Raw genomic sequence first — 23,363 nt, forward strand, 5'->3', positions numbered from 1 at the left:
AACTGCCTGGTTTGTGCAGTCATTCAGTCGATAAATTAAGTGTGGACTATGAGGGGTGTCAGGACCAACTGCTGTTACATCTCTACTTCTCACTCATTAATGTGCATTAAAGGGGCAGTGAATAAAAAAAATCAATTTTAACTTGATATTTTGTTATATAAGAGGTCACCATACTTAAATGAACATCCTGCAAACTAAAATGTTTTTGTTACTGAAATGTAACAGTTTTTGGCACCAAGACAAGAAAACAGTTGTTACGGGAATGTGCCAATGTGTGATGTCAATGAGATTTTTATCCCCACCTTAAAATTCAAACTGCAAGGACTGCTTCGCGTGACACACGTGTGGGCCAGGGGCAAAGCAAACCATGCAGTGTCTCAAAAATCAATAACCATGTCTTTAAAGATTCTTAAATGTAACCAAAATGACTTTTAAATAAATTTTTCCTGAAAGACTTTTATTTTGAGGCGGTGATCTGTTATGAGTAACCATGGAAACGGAGTGTTCGGTTGTGGAATAACACAGTCGCTGTATAACCTTCCTTTGGAAACTAACATTAGGAATGCGTGTTTAAAGTTTGTTTTTAAAGAAGTTCCAGCTTGCGTGGGGAGTGTTTGTTTACTTTGCGTACTGCAGATTTATTTGTAAAGAAGCCACAAGTCAATGCTGGATTTGGAGAGAGACTGTGATTAAAAGCACCACTAATATTGGATCTGACAGGAATGACACAGCAGTATTATCTGAATAAAACATTTTAGTAAGTTATTACGTTTCACTATTGCTTTGTTAGAGATCACTTGATATGTCTTGATTGTAACATCTGTGTCTAAACACGTGTGTTTGACTGTTTTAATTTACTAAAAACATCAAATGATTAATAAAGGTGCAACACTTAACAATACAACTGTAATATAACGATAGAAATATACAAAGTTAGTGATAAGTATTTATCAGCCGCAGTTTAGATTCTGATGCGCGCTCACTGTGTTGTATACGGTACTTTAGTCACATTGAGTTTAAAGTTTTGTTTCTACTTTACTATACGTATTGTCATTTATGTGTATCATCTTTAGCACTCAGAATCTTTTGTCTCTCAAACATTTATGTGTTCGGCTGCTATTTTTACACATTAATGTTTTTAAAACATTTCCCCACACGTAATGACGGAGAATGAAGCTGTCCAATCATAGCAGTGGGCATTTACGTTCCAGGTCTTCAATTCGGCCTGCCCTTCAAACAAAGCTTTTCTCCAGAGAGGCACTAATCCATGTTACAAAATAGCCTATTACTTATTGTTTTTGATGTTTTTTAATGTAAAAACTATGTGAACATCATAAGTAGACCTCTGACAACAGTATAAAACAATAAAATTGACAAATTCATTGCCCCTTTAACTTTAGAAGAGACAAAAAGTTAGGTTAGAATATCAGCAGATGGTGCAAGACTTCACTGCTATTAGCAACTTTATCAGTAATTTTGTCAATGTCAATTCCAATCTTCCTCTCTGTTGGCATTAACATATAAGCCTCAAGGTGTTTATGATAAATAGATGTCTGTTCTTCACAAGCTTCAATGTGAAGAAGCTTCTTCCACAGGTTACTTGTGTCACAAATCATGTCATCAAATTTTTGTAGCCCAGTGAGTCCAATGACATGAGAGGCATCAGCGAAAAGGTTGTATTTAGACGAGGAGGATATGGCAACATATTGCACAGTTTTGCAAGTTTAAAGGAACAGTATGTAAGAAATGTATATCAATTAATCATAAAATGGCCCTGATATGTCACTAGACAATAAGAAATCATTTTCATTTCAAATACTTATATCACTGACAACAGTGGTCCGGCAGGATATTGTCATTTAAAAAGTGGAGTTGCAGCCCTCAACTGATGTTTATGTTGTCATTTTGCGTATTGGCCACTAGTTGTGTGATTGCAGTACCAGTTTTAGCCACAAGGTTTGTGATTGCAATACCAGTTTTGGCCACAATCCTACATACTGTTCCTTTAACAAACTTTGTTCTTCAACTCCCAGCCCTCAGGACCTTAAAGGTTGGCATCTTCTCCTGAAACCTCCTTTACTGTCTTTGTCTATCCAAAGTCAACATCTTCCGACATTCCCCATCTGTTACCAGGCTTGTCAGATCTGCCTGTAATGTCTTCACTGTGGCATGATCATTAAAGATCCACTTTATTCATTAAAAAGCTGATTTTGAGAAGCAATTTTGTTGTATTTCAGCATTTGTTGAAGATCTATACAGGCAAAATCTTTACGCAGAACTGCACTTACTGGGAACATTTTGTGTAGTCTGAGCAAATATTCGAAGGAAAATTTGCACTATAAGTATAGTTTTGTATCTAAGTAATGCCTCCATGTAACCTTTGGCTTTCACTCTCTTGTGAACCTACCCTTTGAATGACCTGTGAATAAATAAGGTTACTTTCACAGGAGGACTGAGATGTTTGGCTAATATTTTATGTGAATAGAATGCTGGATTCGAGGCTCATGCCATTCACATAGGGCTGGACAGCAATTCAATATCAATATATTTTTGATTTTATATATATGTATATGCAATGCCTGATTGGATTTAAATCGCTCATCTGTACCTCACGTCAAATCATATCACTGTTACCATGTGATCAATTAATCTGGTTGGGACTTTGGAGCGTTGGCCTAGAGAAGAGCTGTCACTCAGAAGTACGTGACGGAGGTGCGGGGTTAGTTCGCATCAAGTCACAGCTTCCAATGACATTACATAGGGAGGGACAACGGGAGATGTAATGCAACACAAACTTAATTTAACAAAATTAAATTTACTTAAGGCATCAGGTGCCCATGTTAGAAAAGGGGAAAGATGAGAAACATGCAAAAGATAAATGTATGTATGCAGCTATGACATTGATCCTGTTAAGAGTATAATATGTATATAGTGTAGTATGCTAGTATCTAATATATCTTTATTTAGCTTGCTATGCAATTAAAAATAGAGCTTTAATATAAATGTTTCTGTCCAACTATCTTACACTCTAAAAAATATTGGGTTGTTTTTAACCCAGGACTGGGTAACTATTGGACAGAACACACTTCTGGGTTAAAATGACCCAACTGCTGGGTTGTTTCAACGTTGTTGATTAACAATAACCCAGCAGTTGGATTAAAACTAGAGGTCGACCGATATGGTTTTTTCAGAGCCGATGCCGATTATTACTGATCAAGTAGACCGATAACCGATATTTTGAACCGATATGTCTGGTGTAAAAATGAAAATTAATGTCAAAATTAAGACTCAGGCTCTGACAAAAACTCTTAATGCTTTCAAACATTTTTAATTCTGACTCTAATAAATGTTAATTATAACAATCATATTAATAATAACAAAAAAGAGCAGGAAGCACCAATAAACTATATATATACATAAAATGTATTGAATTAAATATATTCATTATTTTCTGATGATTTTATCATTGCATACAATAGTAGAACTATTCAGTTAATCATGTTGCACATCAACTAAATAATTTGTATTATATAATAGGTTTAAATAATGTAATTGCCTTTATAAGCTTCATTGTGTATGTTTTTAAGAAGACCGCAAATGTTTTTATAAAACTATAACATTAATACCATATTATTGGCACAATTAGTTGGTTCAATAGCCTATTCCTTAAGTATTTACGTCGCAAAGACAGGCATATAAGCATACCCGCGCGTGCATAAGAGCGCACTGAGTGAAGACTGAAGCGCTCGAGTTCTTTATGCTTTAAAATGGCTTGTATTTTTAAAATGACATGACTAACAATGACGTGCAAATGCCAGCTCGGTCAACTGCCTGAAATGCTCGCTAAACTCTTGTATTGCAGTGTCAACTTGCAGAGTGAAATCATTGCAAAGCAGCTCGAGTGAAATCATTGCAAAGCAGCTCGAGTTAGCAAGTGCTTTCGGCTGTGTCTTCAGCCCCCTGCGCTGATTGGCAAGACTTGTGACTCCCAACAAATCAGATGGGCGGTAGGCGGGCATTGCTTTAGGCAACTGAATAGAGAGTCCCCTGTTCCGTGTTCCGAAGGCTCTCACTAAATCCATGGCTGCGTGCGTCAGAGCCAAAATAGCGCATTTCAAAATGATATTACTTTATTGGCAAATCGGCTTTTGAAAATGGCTGATGTCGATGAGCGGCAAAATGCTAAATATCGACGCCGATAGTCGGCCATATCGATAATCGGTCGACCCTAAGTTAAAACAACCCATTATTTGGGTCATTTTAACCCAGAAATGTGTTTTTTCCAATAGTTACCCAGCCCTGGGTTAAAACAACCCAATATTTTTTAGAGTGTATGTAACATTAATATACTAATAGCCTACTACCATTCAAAAGTTTTAGGGTCACCCTCACTTAGGCTATTTATTAATATGTTCCACATATTACTATAATAGTAAATTGATCAAAACTATGGATCTATGAAAGTCAATACTGTTAAAAAAGTCCATTAGTTAACTTTGAGACCTCTGCATTACAGCATTTATCACTGACTGACGTTGAATTTATTAATATTAAAGGGGAGAATTAAAGTTGGCAGTGCACTCTTAGAAAGGATGTGTTATTTTTTTTAAAGAAATTAACACATTATTTGTTATTTTTAACACATTATTTGTCATTTTGTGTTGATTTTGTGTTAAAATTAAAACACAAGTTGTGTTAAAAGTAACACAAAATTTGTTGTTTCAATAATAACACAGTGATGGGTGGATTCTGGGAAACAGCACATTTAATGTGTTGTCCAGGAATCAAAACTAATGTGTTGTTTTAAACACATCCATTCTAAGAGTGTGAATTTACATTTAATTTTGTACGAGGTCAAAAAACAAAAAGATAACACACTGTAAACATTTTTTAGCATGAAGTTATAACAACGTGGTTTTACAGTTCAGTTCAACTTACTATTTTAAGTTTTGGCTTGTGAAAAGTTGACATAACTTATAAAATCAAGTTGAAATTGTATAACTTAATTTCTTAAAGGGATAGTTCACTTTAAAGATGAATATTCTGTCATCATTTACTCATCCTGATGTTATTCTAAATTTGTATGAATTTCTTTTTTCTGATGAACACAAAAGAAGATATTTTGAGAAATGATGATAAACACACAGCAGCAGATGGTGACCATAGACTTCCATAGTAGGAAAAAAATATTATGGAAGTATTGTGATAAATGATGAAGAAAATATTTTGATAAATGATGGTAAGCACACAGTTGATGATACCCATTCAATTCCATTATATTTTTTTATTTCTACTATGGAAGTCTATGGTCACTATCTGCTGTGTGTTTACCATCATTTCTCAAAATATCTTCTTTTGTGTTCATCAAAAAAAAAAAAAAATTATACAGGTTTAGAACAACATGAGGATGAGTAAATGATGACAGAATTTTCATTTTAAAGTGAACTATCCCTTTAAGTTAACGTAACATAAAATATATGTTGATTTAACAAAAATGCTGGGAATGTTTTACAGTGCATCGATTTATACCATTTAAAAAATATATTTTTTGTTCAGAAGTTTGTAGATACAGACATTCATTGTGGGTTTTCTTTGGAGATTATCCCAAGGCATTTTTTACATTCATACCGTTATTGGATCTATACCGTATAGACCGAAATTTAGAAGTATAGTGGCGATAGAAATGTTGGCCATATCGTTCACCAGGAACGGGCTGGTAGTGAGTTTTTTTTTCTTTAAGGTCCTGTTTGTCCTGTGTTTTTGAGGCTTTGATTGTGTTTTCGGTATGCAATATAACACGTGTGTTCATGTTTCACAATCTCTATAGCTCTGTTTTCACTGTGCTAAAAACGTCTGATGTCTTCCTTGTTCTATGAAGTCCCTCCTTTAGAAATACGTATGAAAGTTGTGATGATTAGCTGGCCCAGTGTGTTGTGATTCAACGACAGCAGCTTAGCCCACGTTGTCCGGGAAGGTCACGCCTTCAGCAAAGGCCAAAGAAAGGGGATTTGACTCCCGGCTGACAATAACATTGCACTTGGCATTGCACTTTGAACTTTTGCAGGTATTATTTATGCTCGAACAGCAACATTGCACACTAACTTAAGTTTGAAAAATGGTATCACGAATAACGGCACCTTCTAACACACCTTGCAATTCTTTTTTTTAATTGACAGCCGCAGCAATATGATAAAAACAATCAGTTGTTTGCATGGATATAATGGAAGTCAAGTGTGTCAGTCTACAAGTGATGCAGATCTGAAATCACTGTGCATATCCTTGTGTGTGTAGACCCTGTAGATAGGTGTCTCTATTCTCCTAGAGGTGTTATAAACAATAGCAGTGTAGTATTGCAACTGATTACCTTAACTCCTACGCCTGAGTGCATGTGTGCCATTTGCAAATGAATAAGCGCTTTCTTTCCACCCCTCCCCCTGATCTTCCATCTTTTTTATTTTGTTCCAGCATCATCTTTTCATACGCTGCCATGACAGATGCTGTGTTCGGCACCATTGTCTCATTGTTTCACACACCGTGTCAGCAGCCAGAACATCTCTATGAGGCGTTTTAATACCGGTTTGCCCCCTGCCCTGCACTGCGCGCTCAAACCAAAGATTTCTGCCTCGGGAGAAAAAGAAACTCAATGTTTGGAAAAACATCATCTTGTGCTCCATAAAAGAGATTGATTTCAATTAGTTAAAGTTATAATTGTGTAAAGAAAAGAGGTTGCTTGAGGAAAGCAGAGGGAAATGGATAGCCTTCTCAATCTTTGTCTTTCTCCTCCCATACATTTACCTCCTCCATGTAAACAAAGTCAATTTTCTTTAAATTGTGTCAGAGGGGGAAATTGTGAATATTGTGAACATTTTCCACTCTGCTGGGAATCTGGGAGCAGCTTTCTCTTTTTGTGTGTGTATGCATGCAAGTCTCCTCAAGATAGTCTTTGCCACTGTAATTGTGTTATTTATAGTCCATCAGCTTTTTTAACTCAATAATTAAAGGATTACTCCACTTTTATATAAAATATCCCAATAATGTACTCACCCTCATGTCATCCAAGATGTTTCTTTCTTTCTTTCTTTCTTCAGTCAAAAGAAATAAAGTTTTTTTTTTTTTTTTTGAGGAAAACATTTTTCTCGATATAGTGGACTTTAGTGGACCTCAACAGATTACAGTTTTTAATGCAGCTTCAAAGAGCTCTAAATGATCCCAACCGAGGCATAAGGGTCTTGTCTAGTGAAAAAATAGCCATTTTCACACATAAAAAAATCGTTTTGCACTAGCCGTGTGTCGCGCAAACTTAGTCGTGTGTTGCGCAAACTTAAATATTACGTAGCACGTCAAAAGTTCAGGCTTTACATATGTGAAACGCACAATTGCGGACCATTTTAAACAAAAAATTCACCCAAAGGGCCCCATCATGCACCCGGCGCAATGCAATGTTTAAATAGCAAATGTTTTGCACCTAATTTTGTGCCCGTGGGCATTCTGATCTAAAAACGTGTTCAGGCACATTATTGGCACGTTGCTATTTTGAGGCAACTAAAATATACTACGCCATTGACCAACAAAAACCTGCTCTAAAGTCAATGGCGCAATATTCTATTTGTCATTTAATGAGCGCGTTAACAATATGCGGCTATAAACAGGACAACAACATGATATTGCTTATCACACACATAAATATGAAAAATACGTAGCATAGTGTGTTGTCGCGTTACGGGCCTGAACCGAAGTGAACTTCCGGTCTGTATTTGTTTATTTATCCGGCTAGTGGATAAAGTGATCTTTGAAACAAATACTTTGTTGAAAATACAATGTTTTGCTTTGCTAAACTGGAGATGACGAGCATGCCAGGTTTGGCAGAAAGGCAAGAATTCACTAACCTGTAGCTAACATTGTATACATTCACTTTACACAGTAACATTAGCTTATCGTCGCTGCCCGATGAAACTCACGTATGTCCAAAACGGTTACTTTTCAGGAAGTGAAAAAACAGTGTAATGATATAATCCACATTTGACCAAAATTGAGTTTAAATGGACATACGTGCATATTTTACATTAACAGTGGTCGATACGCGTTCTTCCAATCATTAATTAGAATGGCCAAGTCGCGTTTCATATTGACAGATGAATACGCTCAGTTTATTTATATGCCTACGTCTTAGTTGATTAAATACGCTTATTACACGGCTCTCTGGAATGCTTGATTCTGATTGGTCAGTTGAGACATTTGCAGGTTTGTTCTTTTCAAATAATAACCGCTCCAAAGTAATAACGCATAGCCGGTACTACTTGTTCGATTAAAATCGCTTCGCGCCAATAAAGATTACTGTTTGGCGCCATCTTGTGACAAACACTGGACAACCACCATTAAGAATGGAACATTTTGACATTAATTTTAACATGTACGGAAAAAAAAAACATTTAAACAATGGATAGAAGAACGAACAACGACAAGACACAGAGAGCTTACTGAGACTGAACTTGACAAAATAGAGCATGACAGCTACGAAGCCAACACACACAAAAATACAGAATGGGCATTAAAACTTCTCAAAGACTGGCTAAAAGAGAAAAAATGGAGACAGACAAGTATGAAGCAGAGGATCTTAATAAGGTATAACGATCATTTTATGCATCTGTGCAAAGTTTCGCGGAAGGATAAAAATGTTAATTTAAAACAAATATGCCAATAAAATGTTTCAAATTCATATTCATGTCCAGTTTTTGGCCACGGCTGCTCCGGGGTTAACGCTAGCTCTTTTAATAGAGATGCTTACCACTACAAATCGCGTCGTTAAGGACTGAGTTTCTCGCTGAAATATGCACCTCTACAGCTGTTCTTCAAGCCACTATTTCCAGTCAAGGCTCCAAAATTAGAGACCTTGAAGCTTCGATTAACAGCGTGGACGAAAGGCTAGACATTTTAGAGCGTAAATGCCAGTCCCTGGAAAAAGATAACGAGGAGTTAAAGAGTAAGGCGGATGATCTGGAAAACCGCTCGTGTCGCAACAATCTCCATATATTGGGTTTCCCCGAGAATGTTGAAACGTCAAAACCCTCTCAGTTCATGGCATCGTTCTTCGCAGAACTTTTCGGGGATAAACTACCTCAGACGCCGGAGATTGAGCGTGCACATCGGTCCCTTGCACCTAAACCACGATCCGGCGCCCCACCGAGACCCATGATTGTACGCTTCCTACATTTCCAAACCAAGGAAATTTTTCTACAGTTGACACGCGAGCATGGAGAGTTACGCTACAAAGATTCCAAGATTTTGATCTTTCCTGATTTCTCCGCGGAACTCAAAAAACGACGAGATCAGTTTAAATCAGTCAAGGCGGAATTGCATGGACCAGGTGTCAAAGTCAGGATGTTATATCCCTGCAAACTTCTCCTTTCTTTCAACAGTTTTGACAGCCCCGATGCTGTGTCTACGTTCATTACCACCGTGGTTAAACACAACTAGTAAAGCAAAGTAGCTACTGGGTTCACAGGTAAATAACAGAGCATTTTTGGAGAGTGGTGTTCCGCTCGGGGCAGTTGCCTATGAGCCAGGTCTGTCTTCTGATCGGTCTTGAAGTAGGTCTTAAATCCAGTGCTGAGCTTCAATGAAACTTCACGAGACCGGCGAGATGCTTCCACAGGGCAGGAGATACGCGGCGTGATTGACAGCTTTGACACCAAATGAATATATGTGAAAATCAGATGACATGATTTCACAACTTTTCATTGGTCATTTAGATATGTGAAGCATGAACCTGGAAATTCAATCCATCGAAAAATCTCAAAATCGGCAAAATGGACGTACGTGGTTTTCATCGGACAGCAACCTTATGTAATTTACTTGTCATTTATTTCCATTGATGTCTGAAATAAACTACTGTAAAAGGACTCTGTTGTTATTGATTCTATGTGGAAGTCTACAGGAAGTTGCATTTAGTCCACAAAAGCCATTCTTTTATGTTGCTGATCCTGAAACCGTTTATAATTATGTTAAATTATTTACAGTTAAATAATAAATCAAGATAGTATAGTAATACAGTAATAATACAGTACAGTAAAAGATTTGTAATCCTTATGCTAAGAGTATTTTTAGGCTGAACTCACTCCACTTTCCTACAAGTTTCTGAATGTTTTAACTGTTACGTATCATGGACCCCTTATTCCTTTTATGGGCACTGCTCCCGGATTGGTTTATGTTTGTCAACTGCATTTCAGATAAGATTGCTTAACAAATAAAGCCGAGTTCAACACCAGATTTGCTAATCGTTTACAACGACAATGCGTGATGGAGCGGTCCCAACGTTAAAATACCCCATTCAGGAGTAATTCAACATCTAATCTCAAGTGTTTTGTTTTGTTTGCAACATGAACATATAGCTGTGCTGTACTCATAACTCTTTATCTCCTCTCATTGTACGCTTCCAAGAGTTCATCCTTTTTTGAAAAGAAGAAAAAAAAAGGAAAGTATGTACTGTCTTTTTGAAATCTGAAAATGTAATACTACTCTATAGATGCCCAAGATTAACATAAGATTGGCAGAAACTGTGTGTGTGTTATGTGATCTCTATTCAAAACATTCATAAAATTGTGATGAATAGTTTAAATAGATAAACTAATAATTTTCTGAAAATCCTCATTTCTCTGCGTCTCTCGAGCCTCTTGATCATTCCTGAAGTGTCAATTCTTCATAAAAGCCTTAAAAGACGTAAGACTCAATTAGTTCTTGTGTATGGAGCTATGGACGAGAGCTGGATTTTCAATGACGACTAAAACCTCAGAATCATGAAAGACTAAAAAAATAACAAACCTGGTGGGGAACCTGAACTCCTCTCACCACAAGCTGCCCTCTACCCACAGGAAGACTGAATAAAGGATCCTTAATGTATTTGAGCTGAGCGGCGGTCTAACCCTCAAACGGGTCTTTTCGCTCTGTCTTTTGTCTGCTTTATTTACTCCACGCAACTATCTTAGGCCTTGGGCTGCCTAGTGGAGAGTTTTGCTGTTTTTATAAAGAGCTCAAGTCTCTGCTATGTTGGGATTATGCTTAGAGCACAGCTTTATAAATCTCTCTCTTTATGTTTCGCTCTGTCTTTTTAAGGAGTAGAGCTCTAAAGAGGGGAGGGTTTGATCTGATTAAAGATGTACTGACCGGCCTATGGCTATTATCAACCTTCTATTGTGCTGAATCCAGACGGCCACGGTCTTACCAGCATGCTTTTGTGTGCGTCTGCCTGCCCCTGTTTTCTGAACAGTTTAACAGTGATATCAAAAAGGCCAGCACGGCTATACACTCAGAAACGTAGTTTCAATTTGTATGTGATTTGGAGACGACAATCAACCCCCGTCCTCCGATTGATTGCAGAGCTATGACTCTGCCACGCTCCTCTTAGCTCTCCTTTCAGGGAGATGGGAAGAGACCTTGATGAGTGGATCATATGCATGAAGGATGTATCATTATTCAGTCCTACGTTTTTTTGGGGAATTTCGCAATCACAAAACACAGCGTGAAATCAACAAAAGTCTGCATAATTTGTCATTTTATCACAAAATTATCACAGAAATTGAAAAGCTCCTTTTAAAATAAATAAATAAAATGATCTAATAATCTGTCATGATGCATGGAGTAGCAACCCTGGACCTCACAGTCAACAGTCAATCACCCGAGTCAAATGTGACCCGTCACGGAAACCAGGGACACAAGTCGGCAGCACAAGTTTCGAGAAAATGAGAAACAAAGTTTTTTTTTTCAAAATTTGTGATTTTCGTTTTATTGCAGAATCTGTTAGTTGAGATCACGAAGAAGCCTCTCCATGTTTGAGATAGCAGTTTTTGTATATTTAAAAGCGTACATTTTGCGGTTAAAATAGGCTTGTTTTTCCGGAGATTCTAGCGTGCAGCGGGGGGCATCATTGTCTGTGTGTATATTTACATACTGTATAAGCTTTTGTTTTCGCCTCCGCCCCCAAAGGGAACAGCGTGACTACTAAATAAGGATAGTTCGCCCAAAAATGAAAACAATGCAATTAATGACTCACCCTTATGTCATTCTAAACTCGGAAGACCTCCGTTCATCTCCGGAACACAGTTTAAGATGTTTTATCGTTAGATTTAGTCCGAGAGCTTTCTATCCCCTTCATTGAAAATCTATGTATGGTTTCCATGTCCAGAAATGTAATAAAACTAGGGGTGCACCGAAATTTCGGTCGCCGAAAATTTCAGCCGAAATGGCATTATCGGTTTCGGGCCGAAAAAAAAAATCCAGCCGAAAATGTAAACCGAAAATGAATGTCAACCGCGCCCCTCCCATCTGTGCGCTAGCGCTTGGGTTTCACTCACGGTGATCAGTCGTCTCCCACCCCTCCCCTTCGTGCTCAAGCAGGTTTCACTCACGGTCGAGCTGTTTGCACGCGTCTGCAAAGATTAAGCATGTCTTGATGTGTAAACTTTAGAGAGAGTCGCGCTAATGTGTCTCATACTGTAATCCATTAACATACATTTGGCGAATAAAGCAATGAAACACAACGTAACGTTTTTATGTGGAGCGACTGTTGCGCTGTTTGGGATTCACCCTCGGTCTCTGTATGTGCATGCGTTTAAGTGCCCTCGGTAGTGCACATACGAGAGAAACGCGTTTAAAAAAAAACAAGCAAACATAAAATCTCGCTGTTATTGACAGGGCACATATAAACAAAATTCTCTCCACAGTATTCTTTTTCTAATAAAAACATTTGTTTATGTCTTAAGTGTATGCATAGATTACAGTCAGATTAACCTACTTAAGTCTGTGTCATTAATGTTAATCAAACAACCCATGACAAAGAGACAAATAGCTCTAAAAAATAATTATATATTTAGTTGATTGTGTTATGATTCATTTAATTTGATTTCTGTACCTAATGCTAATTTCAGACCTTATTAATGTACAACTTTGTTCTCTTTTATAAATGTTTGCAATTTCTTTATTGTTTATTAGATTTTTCCCACCTGCTTTTTGCTGATCCGAAAAATAATCTGATCTGTGCCTCAAAAACTGTAATGTGATCCGAACTGTGAGTTTTTTTATCCGTCACAAACCCCTAGTAAAGTTAGTACACAGTGATGGCCATAAATGCAATTGAACTAATAATTGGCATAATAATTTATTTCGGTGTTTCGGTTTCGTTTTTTCGGCCTTGGTTTCCTTTTTTCGGTTTTCGGTTTCGGCCAAGAATTTTCATTTCGGTGCATCACTAAATAAAACATCATCAAAGTAGTCCATGTGACATCAGTGGGTCAGTAAGATTGTGTTGATGCATCGAAAATACAGTTTGGTCCAAAAATAGCAGAATTACGACTTTATTCAGCATTGTCTTCTCTTCCGGCTCGAGTGTGAAGTCACGTGACTGTAGTGCCCTGTTCCTCAGACATGTTTGCTAAGTTTTTTTTTTTTTTCAAACTTATAGCGTGCGTCTCCCCAGACTGTAAACCTCGGGCGCACAAAACAAAAGAAAAATAAAAGAAGCTGGGGCGGAACAAATAACAGTCAGCCGCATCGTACTTCAGCCACGTCACTGACTTTATGCGGCGCCGCAGTAGGATGACGTCAAAGTACCGCGAGAGCTCTTCAAGAAATCTTACGGAGTAGTTTAATTTCGACTCGCTCTCGCGGTACTTTGTCGTCATCTCTATGTCAGTTCTTGCAGCGCAGCATGAGTCCAGACACAAAGACGTTACACAGATATCGTTGTATTCTTCATATAATTGGCTACATGTTTTGTCTATCAATATTTTCCATGAAGTCATTGGCTGATGGAGGAATGAGCGAGCCATTGGTAACATCTCTAAAGGATGTCACGTTTTTGACGGCGCTGTTTGGATGATCTATTATACTACTTCCCTATTTTAAATACAAACTTTGAAGGTGGGTTCATGTGTTTAACGGAGTGTAAGCTCATATACCCTTACATGTTACGATTTAAATAGTCTTCAGATTGTATATTATATTGTATTACCAGACATTCATGCGAAATCTCATGTAAACAATCTATATTTCACGGATTATACGCATTTGTGGACAAAAATGGTCATTGGATAATCTGAAACAGACTGGATTCGACTTGTGTTCCCCACAAAGGTAAAAAGAGTCATGTTTATTTTTGCATGTTGTCATTTGGTCATAAAATACTACATATGATGCTAGAACATCTCAAAAAGGGTTTTACAGGGGGTATGGCTTAGCTAAATGAGATGTAAATGAGCCCTATTGTCTCCCCCAGCTGAAAAGAAGAGTCCCTTTCGTCTCGATTTTCTCGGTTTGAGTATTTCTGAGTTCCTATATTCAAATGGCCACAACTTCTCCAAATCTTATCAGATTTCCATGTGTTACACATCATTGGAAAGCTTAGAAACTGCACTTTCAGAATCTGTGAATAACTCCAAATGCCCAGATCCGACTTGTGTCCCTACTTTCCGTGACTGGTCACAAATATCACCACATTATCTCTTTACCATTCGAAAATTTTAAATTGTATGTTATAAGCGGTTTCATCGGACTCATGCGCGTTGTTGCGGTTATACATCTGGACAGAACTTAATCTCTGTTTGTTTAATGGTCTGGCTAGTGGCTAAACTGAACTCTGGAACCAATACCTCTTCGAAAAAACAGCAAAAGATTCACAGATCGACCGGCCAGTACATGCGCGGTTGGCGGTTACAGCCGCGGATTCCGCGGATAAACCACGGATCGGGCGTATACTCTAAAAAAACAAATGGTGCTATATAGCACCAAAACTGTTGCTTTGGATCGTAATCATAGAAGAACCGTTTTTAGTGCCATATAGCACCGGTGAAGCACCAGTGAAGCACCTGTGTAGAACCATATAAGGGGCCATATAGCACCACTATAGCACCACATATGGTTCTACAAAGCACTATATGGTTCTACACAGGTGCTTCACTGGTGCTTCACCGGTGCTATATGGCACTAAAAACGGTTCTTCTATGATTACGAGCAAAGAACCACTTTTGGTGCTATATAGCACCATTTGTTTTTAGAGTGTATGACGTAACGAAAAATAATATTTTAATTACATTCGGGTGGGTGGTGGGCGGTTGAACCAATCAAATAAAAAATATATGTATACTAGGGTTGTTGCGGTGACAGAATTTTCCCACCGGTTAATCAGCGCGTGACAAACCCGGTGATACCAGTCTCACCGGGTTGGAGGGGCTTATAAATGCACATACAGACGTGCGCATTTTACTTTCACTTTTGAATTAGATGCACCTGTTGTTTAAATCCAGCGCTTGCATATGCTGCGTTAAATCATGTATGAATTTGCGTTCAATCGCGAGTGCAACAGCTGGTTTAAGTGCTTGAGTCAATGTGCACAGGTACTTCTGACAGAAACCCACCAGTCCCAAGCAGAGCAACCGGCTATTCCTCCACAAAGGCTGCTTGAATGATAGGTTTATTTTTATTCTTAATGAAAAACACAACAACAAAATGATCTCACTTATATTTAACATCATATATGTATCTTATAACAAAAACGAGTAAGCACGCGGCTTCTGCCATGATCGTCTGGTCAGTAAGCTCACCGCAGTCTGACAGGAATAAATAAAATCTGACACCTGCTGCTCTGTGACGTGACGCGCGTTCAGCTCCGCTGAATTCAGGCAGCAGACACATTCAGTTATTAGTGATTTAATTACAAGAAAATATCAAAACGACGGTGAAAGACGGTGTCGCGGTGGGCAAGTGATCCAACCGGTGAGAGGCTGAAGCACCGGTAATCACCGTTTCACCGACTATCGCAACAAGCCTAATGTTTACATTGTTAAATATTGTTATCCCACTATACCTACATCCAAAAAAATCGAGCACACTTTGAAATAGTCACATTTTCATCAGGCAGTAATATGGCTAGTCGGTCTATGCATCTCAACTTCATGTTTTTTAGCTGTGTCCCAATTCAAGGGCTGCGACCTTCTAAGCATGCGAACTTAACTCTTTCACCGCCAGCGTTTTTAAAAAAAGTTGCCAGCCAGCGCCAGCGTTTTTCATGATTTTCACCAAAGTTTAATGCCTTCCAGAAAATTTCCTTCTTTAAATATATAAACATACAATATAACAAATGAAAGAACAGACCCTCTGCTTTCAAACAAAAAAAAAACGTTTCATCCTACCTTTAGTGGTTCTTTTGCAATCAGCTTTTGAATATGGGTAGGTTTTTGCAAAAACACCACATTTTGAGCAAAAAGCAGAGATAATTCCATTTTTGTGACAGACTTTTCATAGAGATCCCATTCAGAGCGATCTTTAAAACAAACACGGACATGCAGCCGCTTGCCATAGGGCAATACTTCCGGGTTTAAAAAGTATTGTAAAGTTTAAATAATAGCGGTATTGCGGAAAATCTCGTCATTGGCGGGGAAGCGTTAAAAGGTGAGCACTCGGTCTAGCCTTCTGAGGACCCATAATTTGCGTCACCTGTTGCACGCGCCCCCAGTAGCACCTACCGCGCCTGTCAGCAGAAAACAGCGGAGACATTTCTGACTTATTAAAATAAATATGTAATCAGAAAAACACAGCCTCGGATCCATTCGTTCTATCCTTAAAAGCGCAGAGAAATAAGGACACAGTTTGAGGCTTCATTCTAAGCACCCTTTTAAAAACATAGGAAATAGAAGTTCAGAAAAGTTTTGCCTGGACTAAGTTTTACAAAGTGGTAAATCAGGATGACACCAGTGCAGACTATGTAATTTGTGCATTTAATTAAAACTATTTATTAATTTTTGTCCCTGTGCGCTGATCGGAGATGGAGTTCACTGCTGATATTCTAGAGCTTTCTAGTCTCGCGGCTGTCATCAGCAGCGCCTTGCATCGCCCAATCAGTGAATGGTGGGCGGGTGCGGTTTTGAAAATTTGTCAAAAACATTGGTGCGATTGGATGACGGTCAGATGATGAGTTTTGTGATGCGGTTGCGCATAAAATAAAAGCCCATCTACCGACCAGAGACCAGAATTGGCAGATTTTACGAATGATTTGCCGGACCGGTAACCCACAGGTCAGTCTCACGACATTTCGATTCCGAGCCGGTCCTTTTGTTGCCAGTTGTGCAAGCAATAACGTCACAGCCACATGCACACTCCCAGTGGACCCAGCACCCGATCCTTTATCCAACAGCTGCATTCATTTAATTCCGGAAACGTGATCGGTTTCACATAAAGATGCGACCCGAACCACCCGTGCATTCCGCCCGTGCCTATATTGATTCCTGCCCCACATTCGCAAATAACACGTAGATATTCACCCACCCGTTTGCTCAGGGGTTCATTTCACAAACAACTACATAATTCGCGGCTGAAGCACCATATTACAGTACAATGCATAGTTGGAGAAACTAACTAGCTTGTCACGACTATTTCTCAAAAACATAGTAACTTTGTCGCACATCTGTTGTTTAAACCATGTTGGTTGAACAGTATAGTTGATGAAGTAGGGGGTGGAGTACTAATTAATCTGTTCAGATGGATTAAATGTCAGATTATTGCTGTAAATAATGTACATTGCCTCAAAATCTGCAGCATTCTCTGTGGTTTTATTTAAAGATATTTCATTCATTCGCAAAATACGTGACTCGTCAGAGGGATTCCCCAGGGTCTAAAAGCTTGTAGCTCTGCGCACGCACAGTTTTCGAAAAACAGCTCTTTAATTCTGTTTACAAACTAAAAGACATGAAATGAACTTTGTATATATTTAAAATGATGGATAAAGATTGCACTGCATGTTGTTTGTTTATTTTGTTCAAAAGCATGATCAATCTAAGTCTTCACGTCATACCAACTAGAAACTATGCTTCTAACCACAGCTGTCCAACTGATGTTCAGACACCTAACATAATATCAGTGAGCTTGACTGAGTCTGAGAGCACTTTATTTTAATATCTGAATGAAAAAAATGTATTTAAGAAAAGTAGATTTTTGTTTTAGCCAATATGCTGTCAATTATATTTTTTGTAAAAAAAAAAATCGGAATAAGCAAAAATCAGAAAAACAAATCGGATGCATTTCTAAAAATAACAAATGTTTTGTTTTCCTAAAGACGAGGGAAGATTGAGATTGTGGATCACCGCTATGTGAAGGGAGGTTTGACAGCCGATTTATAGTTAACATTTTATACATTAATTTTACTCAGTAACATTAGCTCAGTGTTTGATACGCTTTAGCTGTTCATTACTGCACCTGTTATTTATTTTGCTTGTTATCAGAAATAAACTACTCTAAAAGGACTCTGATGTTTTGATTCTTTGCAGTGGTTTACCAGAAGTTATGTTTATTCCACAAAAGCCGTTTGTTTACGTTGTTACTGCTGAAACTGCATTATTTTCATGAAGATACACGCATGAATGGTCTGTAATAAACCCTTTCCATTTTTTTGTTCAATTTGATTTGTTTTTTTTTCTATGTATTGTACTAACAATTTGTATGCAACAGTGTATAAATCTTCTCAGGCTGTATGACAAATGTGTGTGTTTGATTTTGATCAAGCTGACTAAATGCCTTTTTTACATCATTTTTCGCTTTCGCAATTTTTGCTGACCTTATTAGCAGTTGGAAAAATTAAAAATATAGTCATGATTGCAACTGTTTTCCAATGTGAATATTGTTTAGGCACTTGCAATGAATAGACCTTTATGCAAACTCAAATAAATATAAAAACTGCATTAGCTGACAAAATTTTATATGTAAAAATGCATTTGGATTTATTTGTTTTATTATTGGATTTTTCTTTTGTGCAAGATCTGGCAACACTAGTCAGCAAACGCCATGTCTCTGTTATTTTCTGCATTTTCTCACATACCTGTAATTTTCATGTATGTGTCCCATACAGTTTACAGATTAACTTCTTACACACATTAGCTAAACCATCTCTAAATATACAGGGTATGATGTTGACCCTTAAAATGTCCCTAAGGGGGAGTGTTTAAAAATGTAAAGTTTGACATTTTCTCAGTTTTCTTAGAAAAACTCAATTTCATCTATGAGATGGTTGCAACGTTTAGAAAGGGTATTTTCTTTGGTAGTCTTCCTACATCACTAATACTCAGTGTGTATAGGGTAACCCTAACTAACCCACACCTCTAACCCTTGCACAAAACAGAGGTTGGTCAGGACAGAACCACTCCAATTCTTCTGTCATGAGGGCTGCAGGGCTAATATATTTCTCTCTCTCTTTCCTTTGCATTTGAACTTCCTTGTTCCCATTTATTGACTGAAGTTATTCATCTTGGCCATCTAAGGTAGTTTAAATAAGACAATATTGATGTATTTGAAACTTGACCCCAGATAAGCGTTCATGGCTTTCATTAATTCAGTCGTACCTGTTGCAGAGGGAAGATGAAAGACAGCTGGAGAACGTGCGCTTTCAACAGTATAATCACATGCGTCAGTCAGGGCTTCCTTCATTTGAAAGATTAGTCAGACATTTCCAATTGGGCGCTATTGACAAGTGAACAAACGGCTGCCATTGCATCAGGCTCCTTTAACACTTTGACTTGTTTGTCCTCTTTTACTTAATTAAGTAGAGATAAATAATGGCCTCCTTACGGGAAGCAAGAGAGAGGAAAAAAATCTTTTTCCCGTCCTCCACGCTACCTATTTGTCCATTTACTGATTTTTCTTCATTAGCTTTGTTTGTTCGAAATATTTTGTCTCTTTTTTTCTTTTCATTTAAAGGCACAGTGTGAAATGAAGCTAAAAGGAAATTCTAATTCAATTAAAATATGGATGCTTTAAAAGTTGGAGATTGTTCCTAAAACTAAACATTCTGTCATTTATAGAGTACAGAACAATCCGAAATTATTTGTTATGACAAAAAATACCAAAATGGACAAGAGTAGCAAATTTAAAGAGCCCCTATTGCGTGTATTTGGTGTAATGCAGTGTGTTTGTTCACATGGTTCAAAAATCCATTATTTTTCACTTAACGTACATTATTGTTGCTCCTCTATGCCCCGTCTTTCTGAAATGCATCTACAAAGCTCACCGTTTTGAGAGAGCTGGGTGCTCCGATTGGCTAGATATTCAGTGCGTTGTGATTGGCCGAATACCTCGAGCATTTTCCGGAAATGTGACCCTCCTTGCCATATTTGGAAGATCAGCTCCCAACAGGAGTTAATATCTTTATTAACTTATCAATACGAGCCCAAATCTGATCCTAAAAAAGCAGATGAGCAAGCTGATTGATCAACTTTACCAGTATGGCTTGAGCAGTAAGGTAAAGTAAGGTAAAGATTACTAAAACATAAAACCATGTCTGCATTTGTGATCGTAGAAACAACAAACAACAAGCGTGACTCTGCACCGCAGAAAACTTAGTTAATTATTTAAATATGAAAACATAAACTACTTACAGGCTGTGAGTCAGAAGCGGGCAGAATTATGATAATGTGCATCGAGTCAATCATGTACAATACAAAAAGACAGGAAAGGCAGAAAGGTGACCAAAAATGGTGTGTGGGTAAAATGATAATACTCATGTAGTCTAATTAGTGATTAGAGGAATGGAAATAATTCATTTTGAATTAAAGAATTAGAAAGTGATCATGTTTTCCTTTGTCACTTTTTTTTGTATATTTCCTGCTAATTGTTCTTCAAGCATCCTTTTAATACGACAGCTCATCTGAGTCAGTCACCTAACCCCCTTCTCATGCCCGAATTGCAACCCTGTTTACAATGTAATTAAAACCAGATCGGATTTTGCTCAAGGAGTCATGTTTTGTTGCCACAATAACAAAGCTCTGACTTCATTTCATCCTTTCACTGTAGCTACTTGACATGTAAACGAACAATCCGTTTGTAATTGGATTGATGGACTTTATGTAAACACCTTAATAGATCTGATTGAAGTTGATCCGAATTAAATTTCAATCAGATCGAAAGTGGTGGTGCAGACCTGAAGTCGTCTGATCTATAGAAGAAATTAAAGCATGTTAACTCTTGAGATGTATAGAGATTTTTTCTCAATCGGATCCCACAACGCACAGTGGAATTGTGTTTATTTTCACATCTTATATTTACTCACCGCAATGGGAAGGCAATGGCAACACGCATGTCGCAAAACAACAACACTGTCAAATCCAAAAGGACTCACAAATAGTTTTCAGGGATAACGTAATGAAATAAAGTTTTTCAGATAAAGCTAAATCTAATGAACAAGCCTATAGTAAAAATTAATTGTGGGACAAGATGATTCACATATTTGCATTGTTTCTTGCAGGGAAACAGGAAGCAGCAAAGCCGGATTGGAACATCTGGTAAGTTCTGCTAAATCTTTTTAGTCTATTTTTTGATATTTGCATCCAATTAAATGTTTAGTAGTAGTTTACCCCCTCCTTCCCTTTGATTATTATTGTGTTATAAACAAGACATTTTGTTAAACATATACTTGTTATTTGGAAAAAAGCCCACACAATATGTATCAACAAGCAAGTGCGTTTTCACACATACCTGTAATTTACGTGTCCCATACAGTTCACAGATTAATATCTTATACAAATTAGCTTTAAAATCTGCTTCCTACCAAACCATCTCTAGATATACGGGGTGTGCTCTTGACCCTTTAAATGTCCCTAAGGGAGTGTTTAAAAATGTAAAGTTTGACATTTCCTCAGTTTTCTGCAGTTTTTCCTAATATGAGGTCAGAGTGGCGTGCATTGGAATTAAAGGTGGCTTTTTCTGGGGGATGAATAATGGAGAGAGGTCACAATGGGGTCCCGACTTTCTGAATGTACATTCACCTTCCCGAGCCGTTACTGCTCCAAACTCTTAATATTTAAGACACATCCAACACTTTAAAGAGCACCCCTGATCTTACCCTCCCTTATCAACTATATCATGCTTATATTCTGAAATCAGATTATAATGACGTTTTTCTTCGTTTAATTTGTAATTAAATATGTATTCTCATTAAGTTCATTTGATAACAACACTGTAAAAAAATATGCAGTATTTTTGACGACATCAACATAAGTTATGTCAACTTTTCACAAGGAAAAACTTTAAAAAGTAGGTTGAATTGACTTGCCTTTTTTTACAGTAAATTCACTTTCCATTTGTTTACATTAGTAAATGCATTGGTTAACATGAACTAATAGCGAGCAATATTTTTTTTACCTTTTATTATTACGGCTGGTTGGAATACTTGATTCTGATTGGCCAGTCGCGACATTACAGGTTTGTTAATACCCTGATAACACTGTAACCTGGATGCTGCAAATCATTTTGATAGGTACAGTTTAAAATTACACAAAAATAAATATCTTTTAATAACATTTATTACACGGCTCTCTGGAATGCTTGATTCTGATTGGTCAGTTGAGACATTTGCAGGTTCGTTCTTTTCGAATAATAACCGCTCCAAAATAATAACGCATAGCCGGTACTACTTTTACGAGTAAGATCGCTCCGCGCCAATAAAGATTACTGTTTGTTTGGCGCCATCTTGTGACAAACACTGGACAACCACGACAAGAGACAGACAGCTTACTGAGACTGAACTTGACAAAATAGAGCGTGACAGCTACGAAGCCAACACACAAAAAAATACAGAATGGGCATTAAAACTTCTCAAAGACTGGCTAAAAGAGAAAAAAATGGAGACAGACAAGTATGAAGCAGAGGATCTTAATAAGGTATTACGATCATTTTATGCATCTGTGCAAAGTTTCGCGGAAGGATAAAAATGTTAATTTAAAACAAATATGCCAATAAAATGTTTCAAATTCATATTCATGTCCAGTTTTTTTTCTTATGTGACAAGTAGCCGTGTAATAAGCGGGATAATGTAGAGGCAGCCGGTAGTTATCGGGAAATAAGCCCCTTCAGTGTGATACAAGACCCTCCGCTTCGCGTCGGGTCCTGATCACACTGTCGGGGCTTATTTCCCGATAACTACCGGCTGCCTCTACATTATCCCTTACATATGACATTATGTGGCAGTTTCCCAGACAGGGGAGTTACCCTAGTCCCAGACTAAAATGAATGTTTCAGCTACTTTAATTTCAAAACACCTTGTACTGACTTATTTTTAACATACAGTCTTGTTCAAAATAATAGCAGTACAATGTGACTAACCAGAATAATCAAGGTTTTTAGTATATTTTTTTATTGCTACGTGGCAAACAAGTTACCAGTAGGTTCAGTAGATTCTCAGAAAACAAATGAGACCCAGCATTCATGATATGCACGCTCTTAAGGCTGTGCAATTGGGCAATTAGTTGAATTAGTTGAAAGGGGTGTGTTCAAAAAAATAGCAGTGTGGCATTCAATCACTGAGGTCATCAATTTTGTGAAGAAACAGGTGTGAA

General features: G+C 37.6%; 1 protein-coding gene across 1 annotated transcript in view; it reads left to right on the forward strand.

Moving 5' to 3' along the window:
* rsrc1 (arginine/serine-rich coiled-coil 1) overlaps window positions 1-23,363 on the forward strand; it is a 161,770-nt gene that overhangs the window by 63,762 nt on the left and 74,645 nt on the right. Inside the window, exon 5 of the mRNA XM_065281818.1 lies at window positions 21,275-21,311. Within this exon, the coding sequence (XP_065137890.1) occupies window positions 21,275-21,311 (37 nt within the window). The remainder of the gene's footprint in view (window positions 1-21,274; window positions 21,312-23,363) is intronic.

This window comes from Paramisgurnus dabryanus, chromosome 8, assembly GCF_030506205.2.
Source record: "Paramisgurnus dabryanus chromosome 8, PD_genome_1.1, whole genome shotgun sequence".
Classification (NCBI taxonomy): domain Eukaryota; kingdom Metazoa; phylum Chordata; class Actinopteri; order Cypriniformes; family Cobitidae; genus Paramisgurnus; species Paramisgurnus dabryanus.